Source organism: Capricornis sumatraensis, chromosome 22 (genome assembly GCF_032405125.1).
Source record: "Capricornis sumatraensis isolate serow.1 chromosome 22, serow.2, whole genome shotgun sequence".
Classification (NCBI taxonomy): Eukaryota; Metazoa; Chordata; class Mammalia; order Artiodactyla; family Bovidae; genus Capricornis; species Capricornis sumatraensis.
Window position 1 is genome coordinate 53,960,660 of NC_091090.1, and position 16,324 is coordinate 53,976,983.

General features: G+C 55.2%; 1 protein-coding gene across 1 annotated transcript; it reads left to right on the forward strand.

The window, feature by feature from the left end:
• The first annotated feature begins 397 nt into the window (after window positions 1-397).
• Window positions 398-12,369, forward strand: LOC138097883 (serpin B6). Its single transcript, XM_068994101.1, has 7 exons — window positions 398-513; window positions 4,024-4,198; window positions 5,942-6,091; window positions 8,953-9,070; window positions 10,024-10,166; window positions 11,558-11,713; window positions 11,881-12,369. The coding sequence occupies exons 2-7, from the start codon at window positions 4,034-4,036 to the stop codon at window positions 12,283-12,285; spliced, it is 1,137 nt and encodes a 378-aa protein (XP_068850202.1). The 5' UTR covers window positions 398-513; window positions 4,024-4,033; the 3' UTR covers window positions 12,286-12,369.
• Window positions 12,370-16,324: the final 3,955 nt, after the last annotated feature.

A 16,324-nucleotide genomic window follows, 5' to 3' on the forward strand; every position in this document is an offset into this window, starting at 1 on the left:
CCTCCCCCTCTGCTCAGCCCCTCACGCTGGACCCCGGCCCTCCAGCTCGACCCGGGCCCTTCGGTCCGGCCCGGCCCTGCCCTCCGGCCCGGCCCCGCCCTCCGGCCCGGCCCCGCCCTCCGGCCCGGCCCCGCCCTCCGGCCCGAATCGCCCCGCCCCTCCTGTTCGAGCCCCGCTATCCTGTGCTGCCCGCCCCGCCCCTTCCCGTCTGCCCCGCCCCTGCCGCTTGGCCCGGTACCTCCCGCTCGGCCCCACCCCTCCCTTCGGTCCCGCTCTCCTTCCGGCCCTCCCCGCCCCTCCCCTCGGCCACGCCCCTCCCGCTAGGCCACGCCTCTCCCGCTCCGCCTTGCCCTCCGGCCCGGCCCGGCCCGGCCCGCCCCTCCCGCTCGGCTCCGTCCCTCCCGGCTGGTCCCTCTCTCCGGTCCAGCCGGGTGCGGCCCGGCCCGCCCCTCTCGGCGGGGTATTTACGCCCGGCGCCTCCGTCCATGCCCAGCCCGCTCCGGCCGCGCTCAGGTACGTTTGGGGACGTTGGGGCCGCGGAACAGGGCTGCGGGCGAGGCGGGCGGCGGGCGGCTGCGGGGGCGCGTGCGGGGCTGGGTTTTCTTTAGGATCAGGCGGCCGCGGCGGACGTGGCGACCCGGTGAGTGTGACGGCGCCGCCGTCCGGGACCGGGGACCGGAGGACCCGCATGGGGGCGGCGCCCAGGTACCCTCGGCGAGCGCCTGGCGTTGCGGACCGGGGGGACCGAGGTGGAGGCCGGAGGGCGGATAGGAGCCGGCCTGAGTGCCCAGGCGGACCTGGCGCCCAGCGGTCTCCCGCCCAACGCGCGGCCTGAGCTCAGGGTCCCTGAGGCCTGAGAGGATAATCCTGAGGACCGTTTCAGAGCTTGTTAAGGCTGGTTTTGTTTTCGCTAGACACGCTGCAGGCGCAGTATTCCGAGAATGGGCATCTTCAGGACTAAGAGGGCCTGGGAGAAACTTTGGTCGCACCTGGGTGCTCGATAAGTTGGCACCTGAGTTACTTTCTTCCCTTCTCTCCCCCACCCCCATAAAGCTCTAGTTTGAGGGAAAAAAAGTATGGGAAATGAACCTTCACATGCTGCCAGGATTACTGAAATGCTGGGGAGGCCGGGTTCTGCTGGGACTTTGGCTCCCAACCCAGTGGTACCTGGCCCTACTGTGTGCCTCCCCGCTGGTGTGCTTTAAGGCCGCGGCAGAGAGGGCGTGTGATAAGTAACCCTTGGACTGAGGTCCCCATGAACAGGAAGGGCTGTGGTTATCAGTGTTCTGGGGCGTGGCGTGTCCAGGATTCCCCACAACTGGTGACTAACTGCACCCTCAGCGTTATACCACCCCAGAGAAAGGCCATCGTTTCAGTCATACTGGCTGTGTAAACTAAGTATTTGGAACCACATGACGCCAGTTCCAGTCCTAAGTGTTGTATTGCAGCTCAGCTTCTGCCCTGATCACTCCAGCCAGGACAGTAGAGAGAAACGAGCGTAAATGAAGCCACTGTTCTTTTCTGCTTGCACTAAGAGAGCGCTACACACACAAAGGGCTTGGGCCTCACTGCTTCATTCCCTCCTTTTCAGTTTAGCGATTTTACAGGGAGTGGGTATGCTCTCACCTTTAATGACCATCAGCAACTGTTGCCAGTGGAGAAAAACAACTATTACCAGCCTCGCTGTGGCCTTTGAAGACCAGTGACCTTCTGCTTTTCTCTGTATTAGTGTTAAGGTATTGGATATTAACGCCTGCCCTGGTGGCTCAGTGGAAAGAATCCTTCTGCAAGGCAGGAGCATCGGGTTCAATCCCTGGGTTGGAAAGATCCCCTGGAGAAGGAAATGGCAACCCACTCCAGTATTCTTGCCTGGAAAATCCATGGACAGAGGGGCCAGGTAGTAGTCCCCGGATCACAAAAGAGTCGGACTCGACTTAGATAGAAAGCAACAAATTGGATATTAAAGCTGGAAGAGAATGTGTGTAACGGTAGTGATTCTTCTCCTCTACGTTCTTCCTGGCTGGTCGAGTAATTAAATTGACCTAAGACAAATCAATAGCAGAAAACGAACCCCACTGAATTTTGTGCAAACGTCGAAGATACAAGGCTCAAGAAGTCACAAGGCAGGCAGCTTTGTGTGTGTGAAGATTTGACAGACAGGGGCGTTTGCCTGGGTCAGCAAGGTCGTGAAGTATCAGGTTTGATGTTTTCTTGTACAGCCTTTGGGCCTTGCGTTCACCTCTTTGGCTGTAAAGATGTCTCTCTACCTCCTGGTACAGGGAGGGTATTTCCACGTGGAGATTTATTTTCAGCTCCAGGGGGAACAGAAGAAGGGCAGCGTAAGCTTTTTGCACCAGCTGTTTCTCAAGACTCTTTCAGTTCAGTTCAGTCACTCAGTTGTGTCCGACTCTTTGCGGCCCCATGAATCCCAGCACGCCAGGCCTCACTGTCCATCACCAACTCCTGGAGTTCACTCAGACTCACGTCCATCGAGTCCGTGATGCCATCTAGCCATCATATCCTCTGTCGTCCCCTTTTCTCCTGCCCCCAGTCTCTCCCAAATCAGAGTCTTTTCCAATGAGTCAACACTTTGCATGATGTGGCCAAAGTGCTGGAGTTACACTTCAGCATCACTCCTTCCAAAGAAATCCCAGGGCTGATCTCCTTCAGAATGGACTGCTTGGATCTCCTTGCAGTCCAAGGCACTCTCAAGAGTCTTCTCCAACACCACAGTTCAAAAGCATCAATTCTTCGGCGCTCAGCTTTCTTCACAGTCCAACTCTCACATCCATACAGGACCACTGGAAAAACCATAGCCTTGGATAGACGGACCTTTGTTGGCAAAGTAATGTCTCTGCTTTTCAATATGCTATCTAGGTTGGTCATAACTTTCCTTCCAGGGAGTAAGCGTCTTTTAATTTCATGGCTGCAATCACCATCTGCAGTGATTTTGGAGCACAAAAAAATAAAGTCTGTCACTGTTTCCACTGTTTCCCCATCTATTTGCCATGAAGTGATGGGACCAGATGCCATGATCTTCGTTTTCTGAACGTTGAGCTTTAAGCCAACTTTTTCACTCTCCACTTTCACATTCATCAAGAGGCTTTTTAGTTCCTCTTCACTTTCTGCCATAAGGGTGGTGTCATCTGCATATCTGAGGTTATTGATATTTCTCCCGGCAATCTTGATTCCAGCCTGTGCTTCTTCCAGCCCAGAGTTTCTCATGATGTACTCTGCATAGAAGTTAAATAAGCAAGGTGACAATATACAGCCTTGACACACTCCTTTTTCTATCTGGAACCAGTCTGTTGTTCCATGTCCAATTCTAATTTTTGCTTCCTGACCTGCATACAGATTTCTCAAGAGGCAGGTCAGTGATCTGGTATTCCCATCTCTCTCAGAATTTCCCACAGTTTATTGAGATCCACACAGTCAAAGGCTTTGGCATAGTGTCTTTACTTCAGAGCAATCAGTGTGCTGCAGTGCAGGGTTTTGGGTGAGCTGTCCTGCACGCCATCAAGAGCAGACATTACCCTGTGCGCCCCCGTCCTCATGCAGGGAGCAGAAATCAGGGAGCTGACGCAGGGCCTGGAGCGGGGTGGCCAGCCTGCAGCCCTGCGGCTTCAGGCGCTTTCCTCGGGCTCATCTGCTCTGTCTCTCCCAGGTCGGTGTCAGGCTCAGCTGTCATCCCTTCCCACCACGCACAGAAAGGCCCTGAACCCTCGTGCACCCCAGCCCATTCCCACAGTGTCCAGTTCTAGACCATACACCCTCCGTGGCAGGGCTGTCGACCTCCGAGGCAGGGCCCTGGAGGTGGACGTGGGGGCGTCCCAAGGCCCTTGACCGGAGCAGGATCAGCAGGGCCTGGGCCTGGGGCCGCAGGGGCCCCGAGGAAACCGCGTGCTGTGCGAATGCCTGCTTGCTGGCGAGGTAGCGCGTCAGTGCTCACAGTTAAGAGCAGAGAGACGCGGTCGACCTGTGCCCTGAATTTGCGTGACACTGATTTTAAATCCGTCCTTTCAGCCTCACCACCATGGATGCGCTGTCAGAGGGAAACGGCACCTTTGCCTTGACCCTTCTGAAAAAGCTGGGTGCGGACAACTCGAAAAATGTGTTTATCTCACCCCTCAGCCTCTCCTCTGCCCTGGCCATGGTCCTCATGGGGGCAAAGGGCAACACCGCAGCCCAGATGTGCGAGGTACGTTCGGGAAGCCGGTTGTGGGCGGCGGCTGATGCTCTTTCTTTGGCCGGTGAACCGGTGTCCACGATCCAAATCTTAAGGCCTTGCTCGACAGCCAGGCCTACTCCCCTGTCTGCCCCTCCCTGGGCGCCCCCTCCAGTGTCTCTCTGGTGTGTGGCCTGGGGCTCCTGACAGCGCAGCACCCGATTCCAGAAGGACAGGCTTGAACGAGCAAGCGTTCATCGAGCCTCTGCTCAGACCTGCTGCCCAAGGCCCTGCTGGCCGAGGCCCATCCTGCCGAGACGCCCAGAGCCAGCCCCGGGTGGGCTGCACAGGGTGTGGACGTCAGCTCCTGGGCCACAGTGGCGGCGGGGCGCTGATGTCTGGCCCCTGGGGGTCACAGTCTTCCCGCATGTGGGGTGCCCTTCCCCTTCCCAAGGTCCTGGGGTCCAGAGAGTCTCCAGGTTTAACAGAGTCCTGATCGCGCCCTTGAGCCGGGGCCGTGAGTTTGACCTCTGCCCTAAGGCCATCACTTTCAGGGTCCTGTGCCAGCTGGAGAGGCTGGGAGTGAGAAACACTTGCCCCCTCCACCCAGCAAGTGTCAGGACGCAAATACACGGGTGCTCCTGCTCAGTCATCTCTGACTGTTTGCTTCCCCGTGGACGGCAGCCCTCCAGAATCCTCTGTCCATGGGGTTCTCCAGAAAGAACACTGGCGTGGGTTGCCATGTCCTGCTCCAGGGGATCTTCCCGACCCAGGGATGGAACCCGCGAGTCTTGTCTCCTGCCCCGGCAGGTGGATCCTTTCCCACTGCGCCACCTGGGAGACGCACGTATTCCCTTTAAGTCCTGCTGAAAAGGGAGCAGTCCCCTCTTGAGCTCGGCACTGTCTCCCCTCCCGCTCTCCCAGGCTCTGAAGGGGCCACCCTCTCTCTGGGCACCTCCTGTGCAGATTCCGATTCCAGGGGGAGGGCCGGCCTTCCCGTCCTGCACAGGCCTCTCTCCAGGGCTCCCGCCTGACCTCCTCTCCTCCAGCAGTGGTGCCCCCGGCCCTCCGGCCTCGGCTGGCCGCTGGGTGCAAAGCCCGTGCCCAGGCTTTAGCCCTGTGTTACTGTGCAACCACACCTACAGCTGTCTGGACCTTCTCTCTGTGGCTCCCGAACAGACCGCCCACGACCGGGAATGACCGGGACCGTGCCTGGGACTCTGCGGCCTGGCCGCACGGTGCCCGCTGGGCTCCTCCTGGTGTAGGAGAGTCCCCGATCCGCTAGGCACTCTCTTCCATGTGTCCGCTCTGCCGCGTTGTCACGAGGCCCCAGCAGGATGGCTGGGCATTTCTGCACCCTGGCAGCAGGGGCAAGACTCGAACGTGGAGGTGCCAGGCCTCTACAAAGGCCTGGGCCTGGAAGAGCCACTTCTCCTGTCTCCCGCTGGTCAGAGCCCGTTGCGAGGCCAGTCCAGACTGAAGACGTGGCCTGTTTGTGCAGAGACAGGAGGCCTGTCCACGGCCCTGTCTGCAGGCAGACCGCGAGCACAGGGCCCTGGACTTGCCCAGGGGCATTTCTGCGCCCGCCGTCGCGGCCTGAGCCTGAGCGGGAGGTGGGCTGGGAGGCTTCCCAGAGCCACTGTGTCTTTATTTGCGTGAGTCTTGCTTTAAGCTGCCTTGAGGATCAGTGCGGTGCTTAGGCTGACTTCAGTTTGTGTCCATTTCCTGTAGTCAGGGCGTACTGCAGTGGAGGGTATAATCTGTTTTTGATTTCAGACGCTTTCTCTAAGCAAGAGCAGTGGAGGAGGTGAAGATATCCACCAGGGTTTCCAGAAGCTTCTCAGTGAAGTTAATAGGATCGGCACACAGTACTTGCTCAGAACCGCCAACAGGCTTTTTGGAGAGAAGACTTACGATTTCCTCTCGGTAAGTTATACTCCCGATTGCCGGAGGCAGATAGAGACCGAGGTCCTGTGCAGACGGGAGGCGGGCCATGTGGTGCAGAGAGGCCTTGTGGGCTGAGACCCATACGGTGGGTGGGGTGTGGACCCCAGTCACGACCTCATGCTTCCTGGAACTGTTCGGTCATTGCCTGTAAGAGGAGCCCTGTAACAGCCCTGTTCACGTGTTCCTGAAGCTTCGATGAGATGATTGTCAGAGAACTAACACAGATCATACCACAGTTGCTGGTGAGTTGGCCCAAACGGGAGTGATCGAATAGAATATTTCTGGTGTTGTTTTTCACATGTTGGAAGTTTTTTGTACATTATGAGACTTGTTCAATTGGTTTACACCTGTAAATATTTTGATTATCTTTTCCTGCGCAGAATTTTCTTAAGTTTTGTCTTTTTCACTCTGGTTCTATTTAATTAGAGTGCTTCCATGGTTTTCAATTTTTTTCATACGCACCTCAAGTCATCTCAGTGTGTTCTTATGATATAAAAAGGCAGACAAGGCCAGAGTCCTCTCACTCTCGTCCCCGCCCTGCCCCCACGCCCAGCATAACGGCTTGTGCCCTGTACACGGAGAAAGTCTTTGCATCTCAGTGCATGTGTGCCTGCTGTTGTTCAGTCACTGAGTCGTGTCCGTGGGCTGCAGCCAGCCAGGCTCCTCTGTCCTCTCTACGTCCCAGAGTTTGCCCAGAGTCATGTCCATTGAGTTGGTGATCTATCCAACCCCTCATCCTCTGTCGGCCCCTTCTCCTTGGATTCGATCTTTCCAGCATCAGGGTCTTTTCCGACGTGTTGGCTCTTCGTATCTGGTGGCCACAGTGACGGAGCTTCAGGCTCAGCAGCAGTGTGTGTCCGCCTCACCCTTTCTCAAGGTGGTGGGTGGCATGCTCAGGGGTGGCTGTACCAAGACGCAGCTGCCGGCCCCTGGGGGGGCGTGGGGTGGGGCCCAGCCCGGGCCGAGCCGGCAGGGACTGTGTATGTGTGGTTCTGTCCTGTGTGTGCGTGCTACTCAGATGGACTTTACAAGGAAGGGACAGAGGGAGGCTCTCAGATCTCAGTGAATTCTGCCTCATTCCCGCCCCGTTGGCTTCAGCCCTTCCCGTCCTCAGGAAGGGTAGTGGGTGGGCAGTCCACCCTCTCTCACCGCTACACGTGCTGAGCCCTTAACATTCTGATTGTTCATGAGACTCAGCAGCTTTGCTTGTAGATGAAACATTTGGATCTTTTCTGAAAATTGCCTATTTATGTGTCCTTTGTGTACTTTTACTTTTGGGATTTATGTTTTTTTTTTTTTTAACTGAGTTCTTTGTATGTTTAGGATAGCGATCTTATTCTGTTATATAACTTTTTCCATTATTTTTCACATTGTTTCAGACTCTAAATTAACTGTTTTAAAACAGGTGGTGTAAAGTGAATGTAGTCAGCATGAGGTCAGATATTTGTACGCTTTGTGCGGCTTGGTGTGAATTTTTTTTACCACCTGGTTCACTTGTTTTGATCCGTCTCAGCTGCATGCTCGTTTATTGCCGTCTTTTTTCAGTTCTCCCAGTTTATTGCTACCAACCCATCTCCCTCCACCCTCATGCCTGCGTGCTCAGGCATGTAAGCCTGTGGACTGCAGCCTGCCAGGCTCCTCTGCCCATGGACTGTCCCAGGCAAAAACCCTGGAGTGGGCTGCCATTTCCTTCTCCTGGTACTGTCATATTTGTGTAATCCTTAGATATACAAAAAAGAAAAATTCCCAATAAACACAAAGAATTGGCTCATTTTCCTTAAGTTCCTTTCTTTTCTAGAGGATATTTGAAGAAAATCATTGATGTTTAAAATGTTATTTTGATATGGGCTATCAAATAAAACATTCAAAATATTTGTCAGTTATTTCACAGTGATCGAGTGTCCAAGGATCCAACACCAATCGCAGTGCATAATGAGATATTCCTTTAGTTTGCTTTCTGACTGGTCATTATTACTAAACAGTAATTTAAGAAGCAGGCCCTTGTTTTCAGATGTGTTTAAAAGCTGTTGAAGTCACCAAGGGTATGAGGAGGTATCGACTTGGAGGTGACCACTTTGCTTCCAGACTATTTTCGTGGACTGAGACACTGACGTCTTTTTCAAAAGCCCCGATTAAGAGTGGAGCAGTAGGTTGGCAGAGCCTGAATGACGTGAGGGTTCTATGAAATGAGACACCCGGACCACGAGATGCAGGGTCCATGGTGTGGGGAGAACTCAGCCACGTGACATCGGACAGAGGCAATTATCCTGGTCCTCAGAGCACCTCTGAGACGTAGCTACCACTGGGTCCTTGCTTCCAGGGGGCAAGGAACCAGAGAGACGCAGCGGCCTTTCCAGGGTCATACAGGAGGGAAGCCCGGAACGTGTGCTGGCGGCATTGTGGCCACGTTGCCCTGAATGGCTGTGTTGTTGTTGCTTAGTCCTCAGTTGCTCAGTTGTGTCTGACTCTTTGGGACCCCGGGGACTGTAGCCCACCAGGCTCCTCTGTCCATGGGATTGTCCAGGCAAGGATACTGGAGTGGGTTACCATTTCCTTCTCCAGGGGATCTTCCCATTGCAGAGATCAAACCCTCGTCTCCAACATTTGCAGGCGGATTCTTTACCACTGTGCCACCTGGGAAGCCTGTGCTTTACTCAGTTATTTATTCACTGTAGCTGAAAACTGAGAATCCGGATTGAACGTTAATTGCACACATTCGTTTGCACATTACACAAGTAACCGTCAAATGATCAGTGTTGAGGTTATGCGTGGTGAAGAAGTCAGCTGTTGGCCCTGTCTGTTTCTGTAGCCATGTGATTCTGTCATTCCGTCTCTCCTAGTCTTTCAAAGATGCCTGCCGCGTGTTCTACCAAGCAGAGATGGAAGAGCTGGACTTTGTCAGCGCTTCGGAGGAGTCGAGGAAGCGCATAAACACCTGGGTAGCTGAAAAGACAGGAGGTGAGGACGTGTCGCTACTTCTGTTTGCACAGTATTTGAATCGGTCTTATTTTCCATCAGTTCCTTCCCAAGACCATCGATTGTAAACAGAAATGGCTTTTTCTCTAAAGACCTGGAACTTTCAAATCCACTTCTGAAATTTAATCAGCAATCAATTTCTCTAGCTTTCCCCCTCCTCATCAATATTCAGTGCACCTCTTCCAGAGCAATCACACTTTGACTTTTGGCTGTTGCAGTTAATGTTCCCATAGTCTGCCTTTTCACAAAGGGTGGAAGGAAGACTCTGGATGCGGCGCCACCTCCCTGCCTGTCCAGCAGAGTGCGTGCTCTGCGGGTCGCTGAGCATCACTGCAGGACACACGGTCAGACCCTGGGCCACCTGCGCTTCTTCGTTTCCGTGGTCTCCACACTGGCTTTGACCTCTCCCCTTCAGGAGGGTCCCCTCACGCTGTAGACTGAACATTCCTTTTTCTGTCCCTGTGAATAATTCTGCCCTTTTATTTGTTCATTTTATGTGTTTTATGCAACTCATGGTATCTTTCTGAGCAGAGACTTGAAGGTTTTTGTCCCTGATTTTGCTTTCAGGCCAGGCTCCCTGCATGGGTTTCCCTGGTGGCTCAGATGGCAAAGAATCACCTGCCAAAGCTGGATAGGCGGGTTGGATCCCGGGGTCAGAAAGATCCCCTGGAGGAGGAAATGGCAACCTGCTCCCGTATTCTTGCCTGGGGAACCCCAGGACACAGGAGCCTGGTGGGCTACAGTCCATGGGGTCACAAAGAGTGGGACCCAACTTATCGAGTAGTCAGACAACTCGCTGCACGTGGTTGTCTGGGGGACAGTGAACCCTCTGGTCTGGGCACTGACTCCTCCAGGGGACGGGCCAGTAACTACCCTGCCCAGCACCTCACCAGGAAACCCTGTTAGCTAACTGGTCCTTTAAATCTTCCGTGCAGGTAAAATTAGAGACTTGCTCCCTGCAAATTCAGTTAACCCCACAACACGTCTGGTTCTCATGAATGCCATCTACTTCAAAGGAAACTGGGATAAACAGTTTAACAAAGAGCACACTGAGGAAAGGCCATTCAGAGTCAGCAAGGTGAGCAAGAATGTTTCATAAAGCAAAGGAGGTTTTGGAAATGGTCCCTGGGGTCCCCTTTGTTTATGGATTGTGCCAGGAGGCTGACCTTCAGGAACGTGAGCCTCGTGTGGCCTTGGCGGCCCAGATGTGGATCCGGGCAAACCCTGGCTTCCTCTCCCCCGCTCCTCCTCTGCTGTGTCATCAGGGGCGGTCCGTGCGGCGGGTGTACCGTGTTGTATAGCACATCCCACGGGGCAGCTCGCAGCTCTCTGGGCCTGCTAGAGCCCCCGAGACCCAGTTCAAACTCCAGACTGTGGCTGTGATGCTCATGGGCCTGGATCCTACCGTCTGACCCCTCCCGTCAGGAGCTACCTACACAGACGCCTTTCTCTGCAGGGCGTCCAGGAGCCTCCCTAGCGGTCTCCACGACCCGGGTTCCTGGTTCCTGTGTCCCTCCTCTGACTCTCACATTGCCCGTGGCCTCTCACAGTGGCTCTGATGCCCCAGAGCCCCTCGGGCCCGTGTGCAGGACCTGGGAGGTTACTTGGAAGTTTTCCTGAGGACGGTGGCTGGGCTGAGAGTGGCAGGGGTAGGAAGCACAAGTGAGATTGCCTTGTGGTTTTCTGATCCTTGTATCTATTTACTCGGCTGTGCGGGGCTCCTTGCCGCTCAGCCTTTCCTGCCGCTGCCGAGGCGGAGGCCCTCTGGGCTCGGGGCTCGGGCTTCTCGTGCTGGTGCTCTCCTGGTGCGGAGCTCGGGCTCCAGGCCCGTGACCGCAGGAGCTGAGGCTCCCGGGCTCTCAGCCCAGGCTCAGTAGCTGTGGCCCGTGGGCTTAGAAGCCCCTGGGCTGTGGGGTCTTCCCAGACCAGGGCTGGAGCCTGTGTCTCCTGCATTGGAAGGCGGATTATTTGCCCCTGAGCCACCAGGCAGCGCTGTTGTCTTTAAAACCAGAGCCCACATGGTTGTTCATGGTCAGCTGTGGGCGGGAAGGCCAGGTGCCCAGGACACGGCAGGGTTTGACGGCGGGATGAGTGGTGTCGCCATGAGCAGAGGTGGGAACGTACAGATGGAACAGGTGGAGGGGACACGAGCCGCCAGTGTGCGAGCCGAGCTGCAGGCTCCTTTGCGTCCAGATGAGATGTCAGGCAGGTAGGCGCCGGGGGCGAGGTCCTGCCGGGAACGTCCGAGTGGAGCCCTCCTGGGTCAGCAGGAGAACAGCAGCCTGAGGCCTGAGCGCTGGGAACCAGGGGTGGGATCTGGAGCCGTGCAGACGAGCTGACGATGCGGAGCTGGAGGGGGTGGTCTGGAGACAAGACAGAGTGTGTGGGCGCAGGGGGCCGGCTCTGATGACTCGTCCCGCGTGTCCACGGGTCTTGTTTCAAGTTAACGTTTATCCATTTCCTTTATAGAACGTGGAGAAACCTGTGCAAATGATGTTCAAGAAGTCCACCTGTAAAATATCCTACATTGGAGAAATAAGCACCCAGATTCTGGTGCTTCCCTACGTCAGCCAAGAGCTGAACATGGTCATCCTGCTGCCCAGTGAAAGCACTGACGTGTACACGGTAACCAGGCAGCTGTGGCCTGAGCCTCGGCTCTCGTCCCGATCCGTGCTGGGCACTGGGCTCCGGGAACTCGTGTGTGGCCCGCAGGGCACGGTGTGTGGGTCACAGCAGACGGTCCCTGGGGCAGCGGTGCTGCAGACCCTGAGATCTTCTACCTTCTCCTCCAGGTGGAGAAGGCCCTGACCTACGAGAAATTCGTCGCGTGGATGAAGCCGGATGCGATGGACGAGGAGGAGGTCGAGGTGTTTCTTCCCCGGTTTACGCTGGAGGAGACTTACGACATGGAGTGTATCCTCCAAGAACTGGGCATGACCGACGCCTTCGAGGAGGCCCAGGCTGACTTCAGAGGGATGTCGACCCGGCGAGACCTGTACCTGTCCAAGGTCGTGCACAAGTCCTTCGTGGAGGTCACCGAGGAGGGCACGGAGGCCGCGGCTGCCACAGGGGCAGTGGTCATGATGCGCGCCCTCAGTGTCGTGCCCCGGTTCTGTGCCGACCGCCCCTTCCTCTTCTTCATCCAGCATGGCAAGACCGGGGCCATCCTGTTCTGCGGCCGCTTCTGCTCGCCGTGACGAGGTGGTGGGGGCCCCCCGTTGCTCCTCACGGCTCTCCCCATTCTCTGCAAAGAGTCTGGAACCCCAAGTGACCTTGGCAAAAGTCCACAAATAAAAGGCTGATTGTGACTGCCCCTGTGTGTGTGTCTGTGGGTGTCTGTGTGTGTGTCTGTGTGTGTGTGTGAGTGTGTCTGTGTATCTCTGTGTCTGTGTGTGTGTCTGTGTGTCTGTGTGTATATCTGTGCTGTGTGTGTGTCTCTGTGTGTCTGTGGGTGTCTGTGTGTGTGTCTGTGCTCTTTGTGTGTGTGTTTGTGTGTGTGTCTGTGTGTCTCTGTGCGTGTCTGTGTGAGTGTGTCTGTGTGTATCTTTGTGTCTGTGTGTGTGTCTGTGTATCTGTGTGTGTGTGTCTTTGTGTCTGTGTGTGTGTGTGTCTTTGTGTGTGTACATGTGTCTGTGTGTGTGTATGTGTGTGTCTTTGTGTATCTTTGTGTCTGTGTGTGTCTGTGTGTATCTCTGTGTCTGCGTGTGTGCCTGTGTGTATCTTTGTGTCTGTGTTTGTATGTGTGTGTGTGTGTGCACCTGTGTGTGTGTGTGTCTCTGTGTGTGGGGGGGTCTGTGTGTGTATGTCTCTGTGTGTGTGTATCTGTGTGTCTGTGTCTCTGTGTGTGTCCGTCTCTGTGTGTCTGTGTTTGTGTGTGTGTGTGTCTGTGTGTATGTTTTTGTGTCCCGTGCCTTCTCGGAGCTGCAGCTCCCATCGGAGGTGGGCGCTCGGTGGTCCTGCTGGTGGCGAGCACTGGCTGCCTGCTCTCTGGGTCCTCCCTCCGCCCGCCCCGTCCAGGTCCTCGGGGAGCGCGCTCTGCTCCAGGCCTGGAAGGATGAGCAGGGCTTCCCTGTCTCCATTGCTCGGTGGCCCTGCTCCTGAGACCAGAAAGAAGCAGAGGCTACGGCAGCCACGGGGAAGGGGAGCGGGCCTCAGAGACCCCCGAACGTGAGCCCTCCATAAACCAGGAGAAGAGGGGAGGGCCGTGGACCCAGACCGGGAGAAGTCCATCCCCGAGCCACTGTGTCTGCATTGGAGGGTCTGTGGTCAGAGGCCTGTTCAAGTGCTTGACCGTCCACACTCTCTGAGCATGTTCAGTTGCCCCCTGGGGTCAGAGATGAGCAGACAGGCCCTGTTCACGAGATGGGGGCTTTTCAGAGCACGTCATGGATGCATGCTGGGTGACTTTCCATCCTCCCGCAGGTACCGGAAGAAAGAGGCGGCTAAGGTTTCAACCAGTGCATCCTAAAGGAAATCAGTCCTCAATGTTCAGTGGAAGGACTGATGCTAAACGTGAAACTGCAATACTTTGGCCCCTGATGCGAAGAGCTGACTCACTTGAAATGATTGAAGGCAGGAGGAAAAGGGGACGACAGACGATAAGATGGTTGGATGCCATCACCAACTCAATGGACATGAGTTTGAGTAACTCCGGGAGTTAGTGATGGACTGGGAGGCCTGGTGTGCTATAGGCCATGGAATCGCAAAGAGTCCGACACGAATGAGCGACTACACCGCACGAAGCTTTCTGCAGCCGCCCGTGTTCCCTGCTGAGACATGGGGCCCGCGCCTAGCCGATGCTGAGGTTTGAGTGGAGAGCAGTGCGGGGTCCACTGGCCTCCCTCTAACCTGAAGTGAGCTGTCTGTCCAGCCAGGGTCAGAGGCGTCTGTCCTTCGTCCCCATCAGGCCATCAGCAGCAACTTGTGAGGATGGACGCCATGGTCCCGGGTGTTACAGAATCTGTCACACAGCTCGGCCTCTGCCCGTCTCTCTCTTAGCTGAATCTACTGTGTTAAATGTCATTGGCAGTTTCTTCAAAACTGTGTTTTTCAATATGATCTTATTAAAATTTTAATAGAATTGCCTTATAATCTCCCGTGTGTTTGTCATCAATAAACTCGGAATTCCTGTCCTCGTCATAGTCCTTCCCTGGTGGCTCAGGCCGGGAAGAGTCGCCTGCAGTGCAGGAGACCGGGCTTCGATCCCTGGGTTGGGAAGGTCCCCGGGAGATACTGGCTCCCCACTCCAGGATTCCGGCCTGGAGAATCCCACAAACTCGGGGTCACAGAGAGTCAGACGTGACCGAGCCACGCTCGCCGTCACTTACCATCCTCCCGGTTGATCTTGTCTGTGACCAGCTCTGGCTTCAAGGAGGGGTGGCCAGTGGGCCTCCCTGGGCCCCCCAGAAGGACCCCCGGCTCGGTGCTCTGCTTTCATTGTCTTCAGAGTCTTTATAGCTTTTGAGCAGAGGGTCCTGCATTCTCATTTTGCACCAGCCCTGCAAATTACGGAGCCAGTCCAGCCGTGGACTACAGAATTTTTTATGGAGAAAAGTAGTCTTTTTTCAGATGCTGAGTACCAGTCAAGCGCAAAGCAAATCCTGAGAAATGGAAGATCTCAATCCAGTCTTTTCACATAAAAATATATAGACATTTTGGTCGGGATATTTCTATACTTGGTTTTTGAACTCCAGACAGCATGTGTTTCCATGAGAGAAACAGATAGCACAGTTTAGTCACTCAGTCGTGTCTGACTCTGCAAGCCCATGGACTGCAGCACGCCAGGCCTCCCTGTCCATCACCAACTCTCGGAGCTTACTTAAACTCATGTCCATCAAGTCGGTCTTGCCATCCAAGCATCTCATCCTCTGCCATCCCTTCCCCTCTTCCCTTCAGTCTTTCCCAGCATCAGGGTCTTTTCCAGTGAGTCAGATCTTTGCATCAGGTGGCCAAACTATGAGAGTTTCAGCTTCAGCATCAGTCCTTCCAATGAACATTCAGGACTGATTTCTTTTAGGATGGAATGGTTGGATCTCCTTGCAGTCCAAGGGACTCTCAAGAGTCTTCTCCAACACCACAGTTCAAAAGCATCACTATTCGGTGCTCAGCTTTCTTTATGTCCAGCTCTCCCATCCATACATGACCACCGGAAAAACGAGGTAGCCCAGTGTGACAGTTAATTTTGTGTGTCGCCTTGACTGGCTCAGAGGACCAGTTAACTGGTCTAACACCCATCGAGATGTTGCCGTGAAGGTAGTTTTTACAGGAGATGAGGAATAAATGAGTCGACTCTGAGTAAGGCAGACTGGCCGCCAGCACGTGGGGGGGCCTGGTCTAGTCAGCTGACAGTGACTGAGGTCCCCTAAGGAGGAGGCGCTTTCCTCCAGAGGCCTGTGGACTCAGCTGCACAGAGGTCTTCCCTTCCCCCACCTCCTGCAGCAGGCACAGGCTCCCCTCCCTTCCTCTCTCTCTGTTCAAACCTCAGAAACCGCTGGAAAGTGGTGGCTCTCTGCTTTAGTGCCTGCACTGCCCAGCCCTGTAGTTCCACTCCTCACTCTCAGCCTCCCGGAAGGAGGGCCTGACGGTCCTGGCAGCTTGCTCTGCCTGTACTTGCAACATTCCTTGGCTATCTGAGGTCACAGGTGCAGGTGGCATGTTCCTCCCTCCTGGGAAGGAATAGTCACCTTCCTCTTCCGAGCCAGCGTCCTCGGGTCAATGTCCCTCTGGCCTTTGGCTCACCCTCAGTGCTCCTTGGGCTTCCCGGGTGAGGAATCCGCCTGCCAGTGCAGCAGATGAAGGGTTATCCCTGGGTCGGGAAGATCCCCTGGAGGAGGAAACGGCCAACTCCAGGATTCTTGCCTGGGAAACCCCGTGGACAGAGGAGCCTGGTGGGCTACAGTCCCCGGGGCCTCAGAGTTGGACACAAATTAGCGACTGAGCAAAGCAAGTGAAATAAATCCTGGAGCAGCAGAGCTGCTGGTTGACACGGTCGCACCCCCATCCTTGCCTTATGCACCCAGCCCTGCTTTTGTCCAGAGGTGTCCCCAGAGGCACAGACAGCCCTTCCCCAGCTTAATGGAATGGTCTTATAACTGCAGAATCAAGTATGGATGTGAGAGTTGGATCATAAAGAGGACTGAGCGTCAAAGAATTGATGCTTCTGAACTGTGGTGTTGGAGAGACTCTCGACAGTCCCTTCGACTGCAAAGAGATCAAACCAGTCAATCCTAAAGGAAA

Excerpts from the sequence above, each read along its gene's own strand:
- LOC138097883 (XM_068994101.1), top strand. The coding sequence starts at position 4,034 with ATGGATGCGCTGTCAGAGGGAAACGGCACCTTTGCCTTGACCCTTCTG. Across the intron at positions 9,071-10,023 it reads GGTAGCTGAAAAGACAGGAG|GTAAAATTAGAGACTTGCTC; the intron begins GTGAGGACGTGT and ends TCTTCCGTGCAG. Across the intron at positions 11,714-11,880 it reads AAAGCACTGACGTGTACACG|GTGGAGAAGGCCCTGACCTA; the intron begins GTAACCAGGCAG and ends CTTCTCCTCCAG.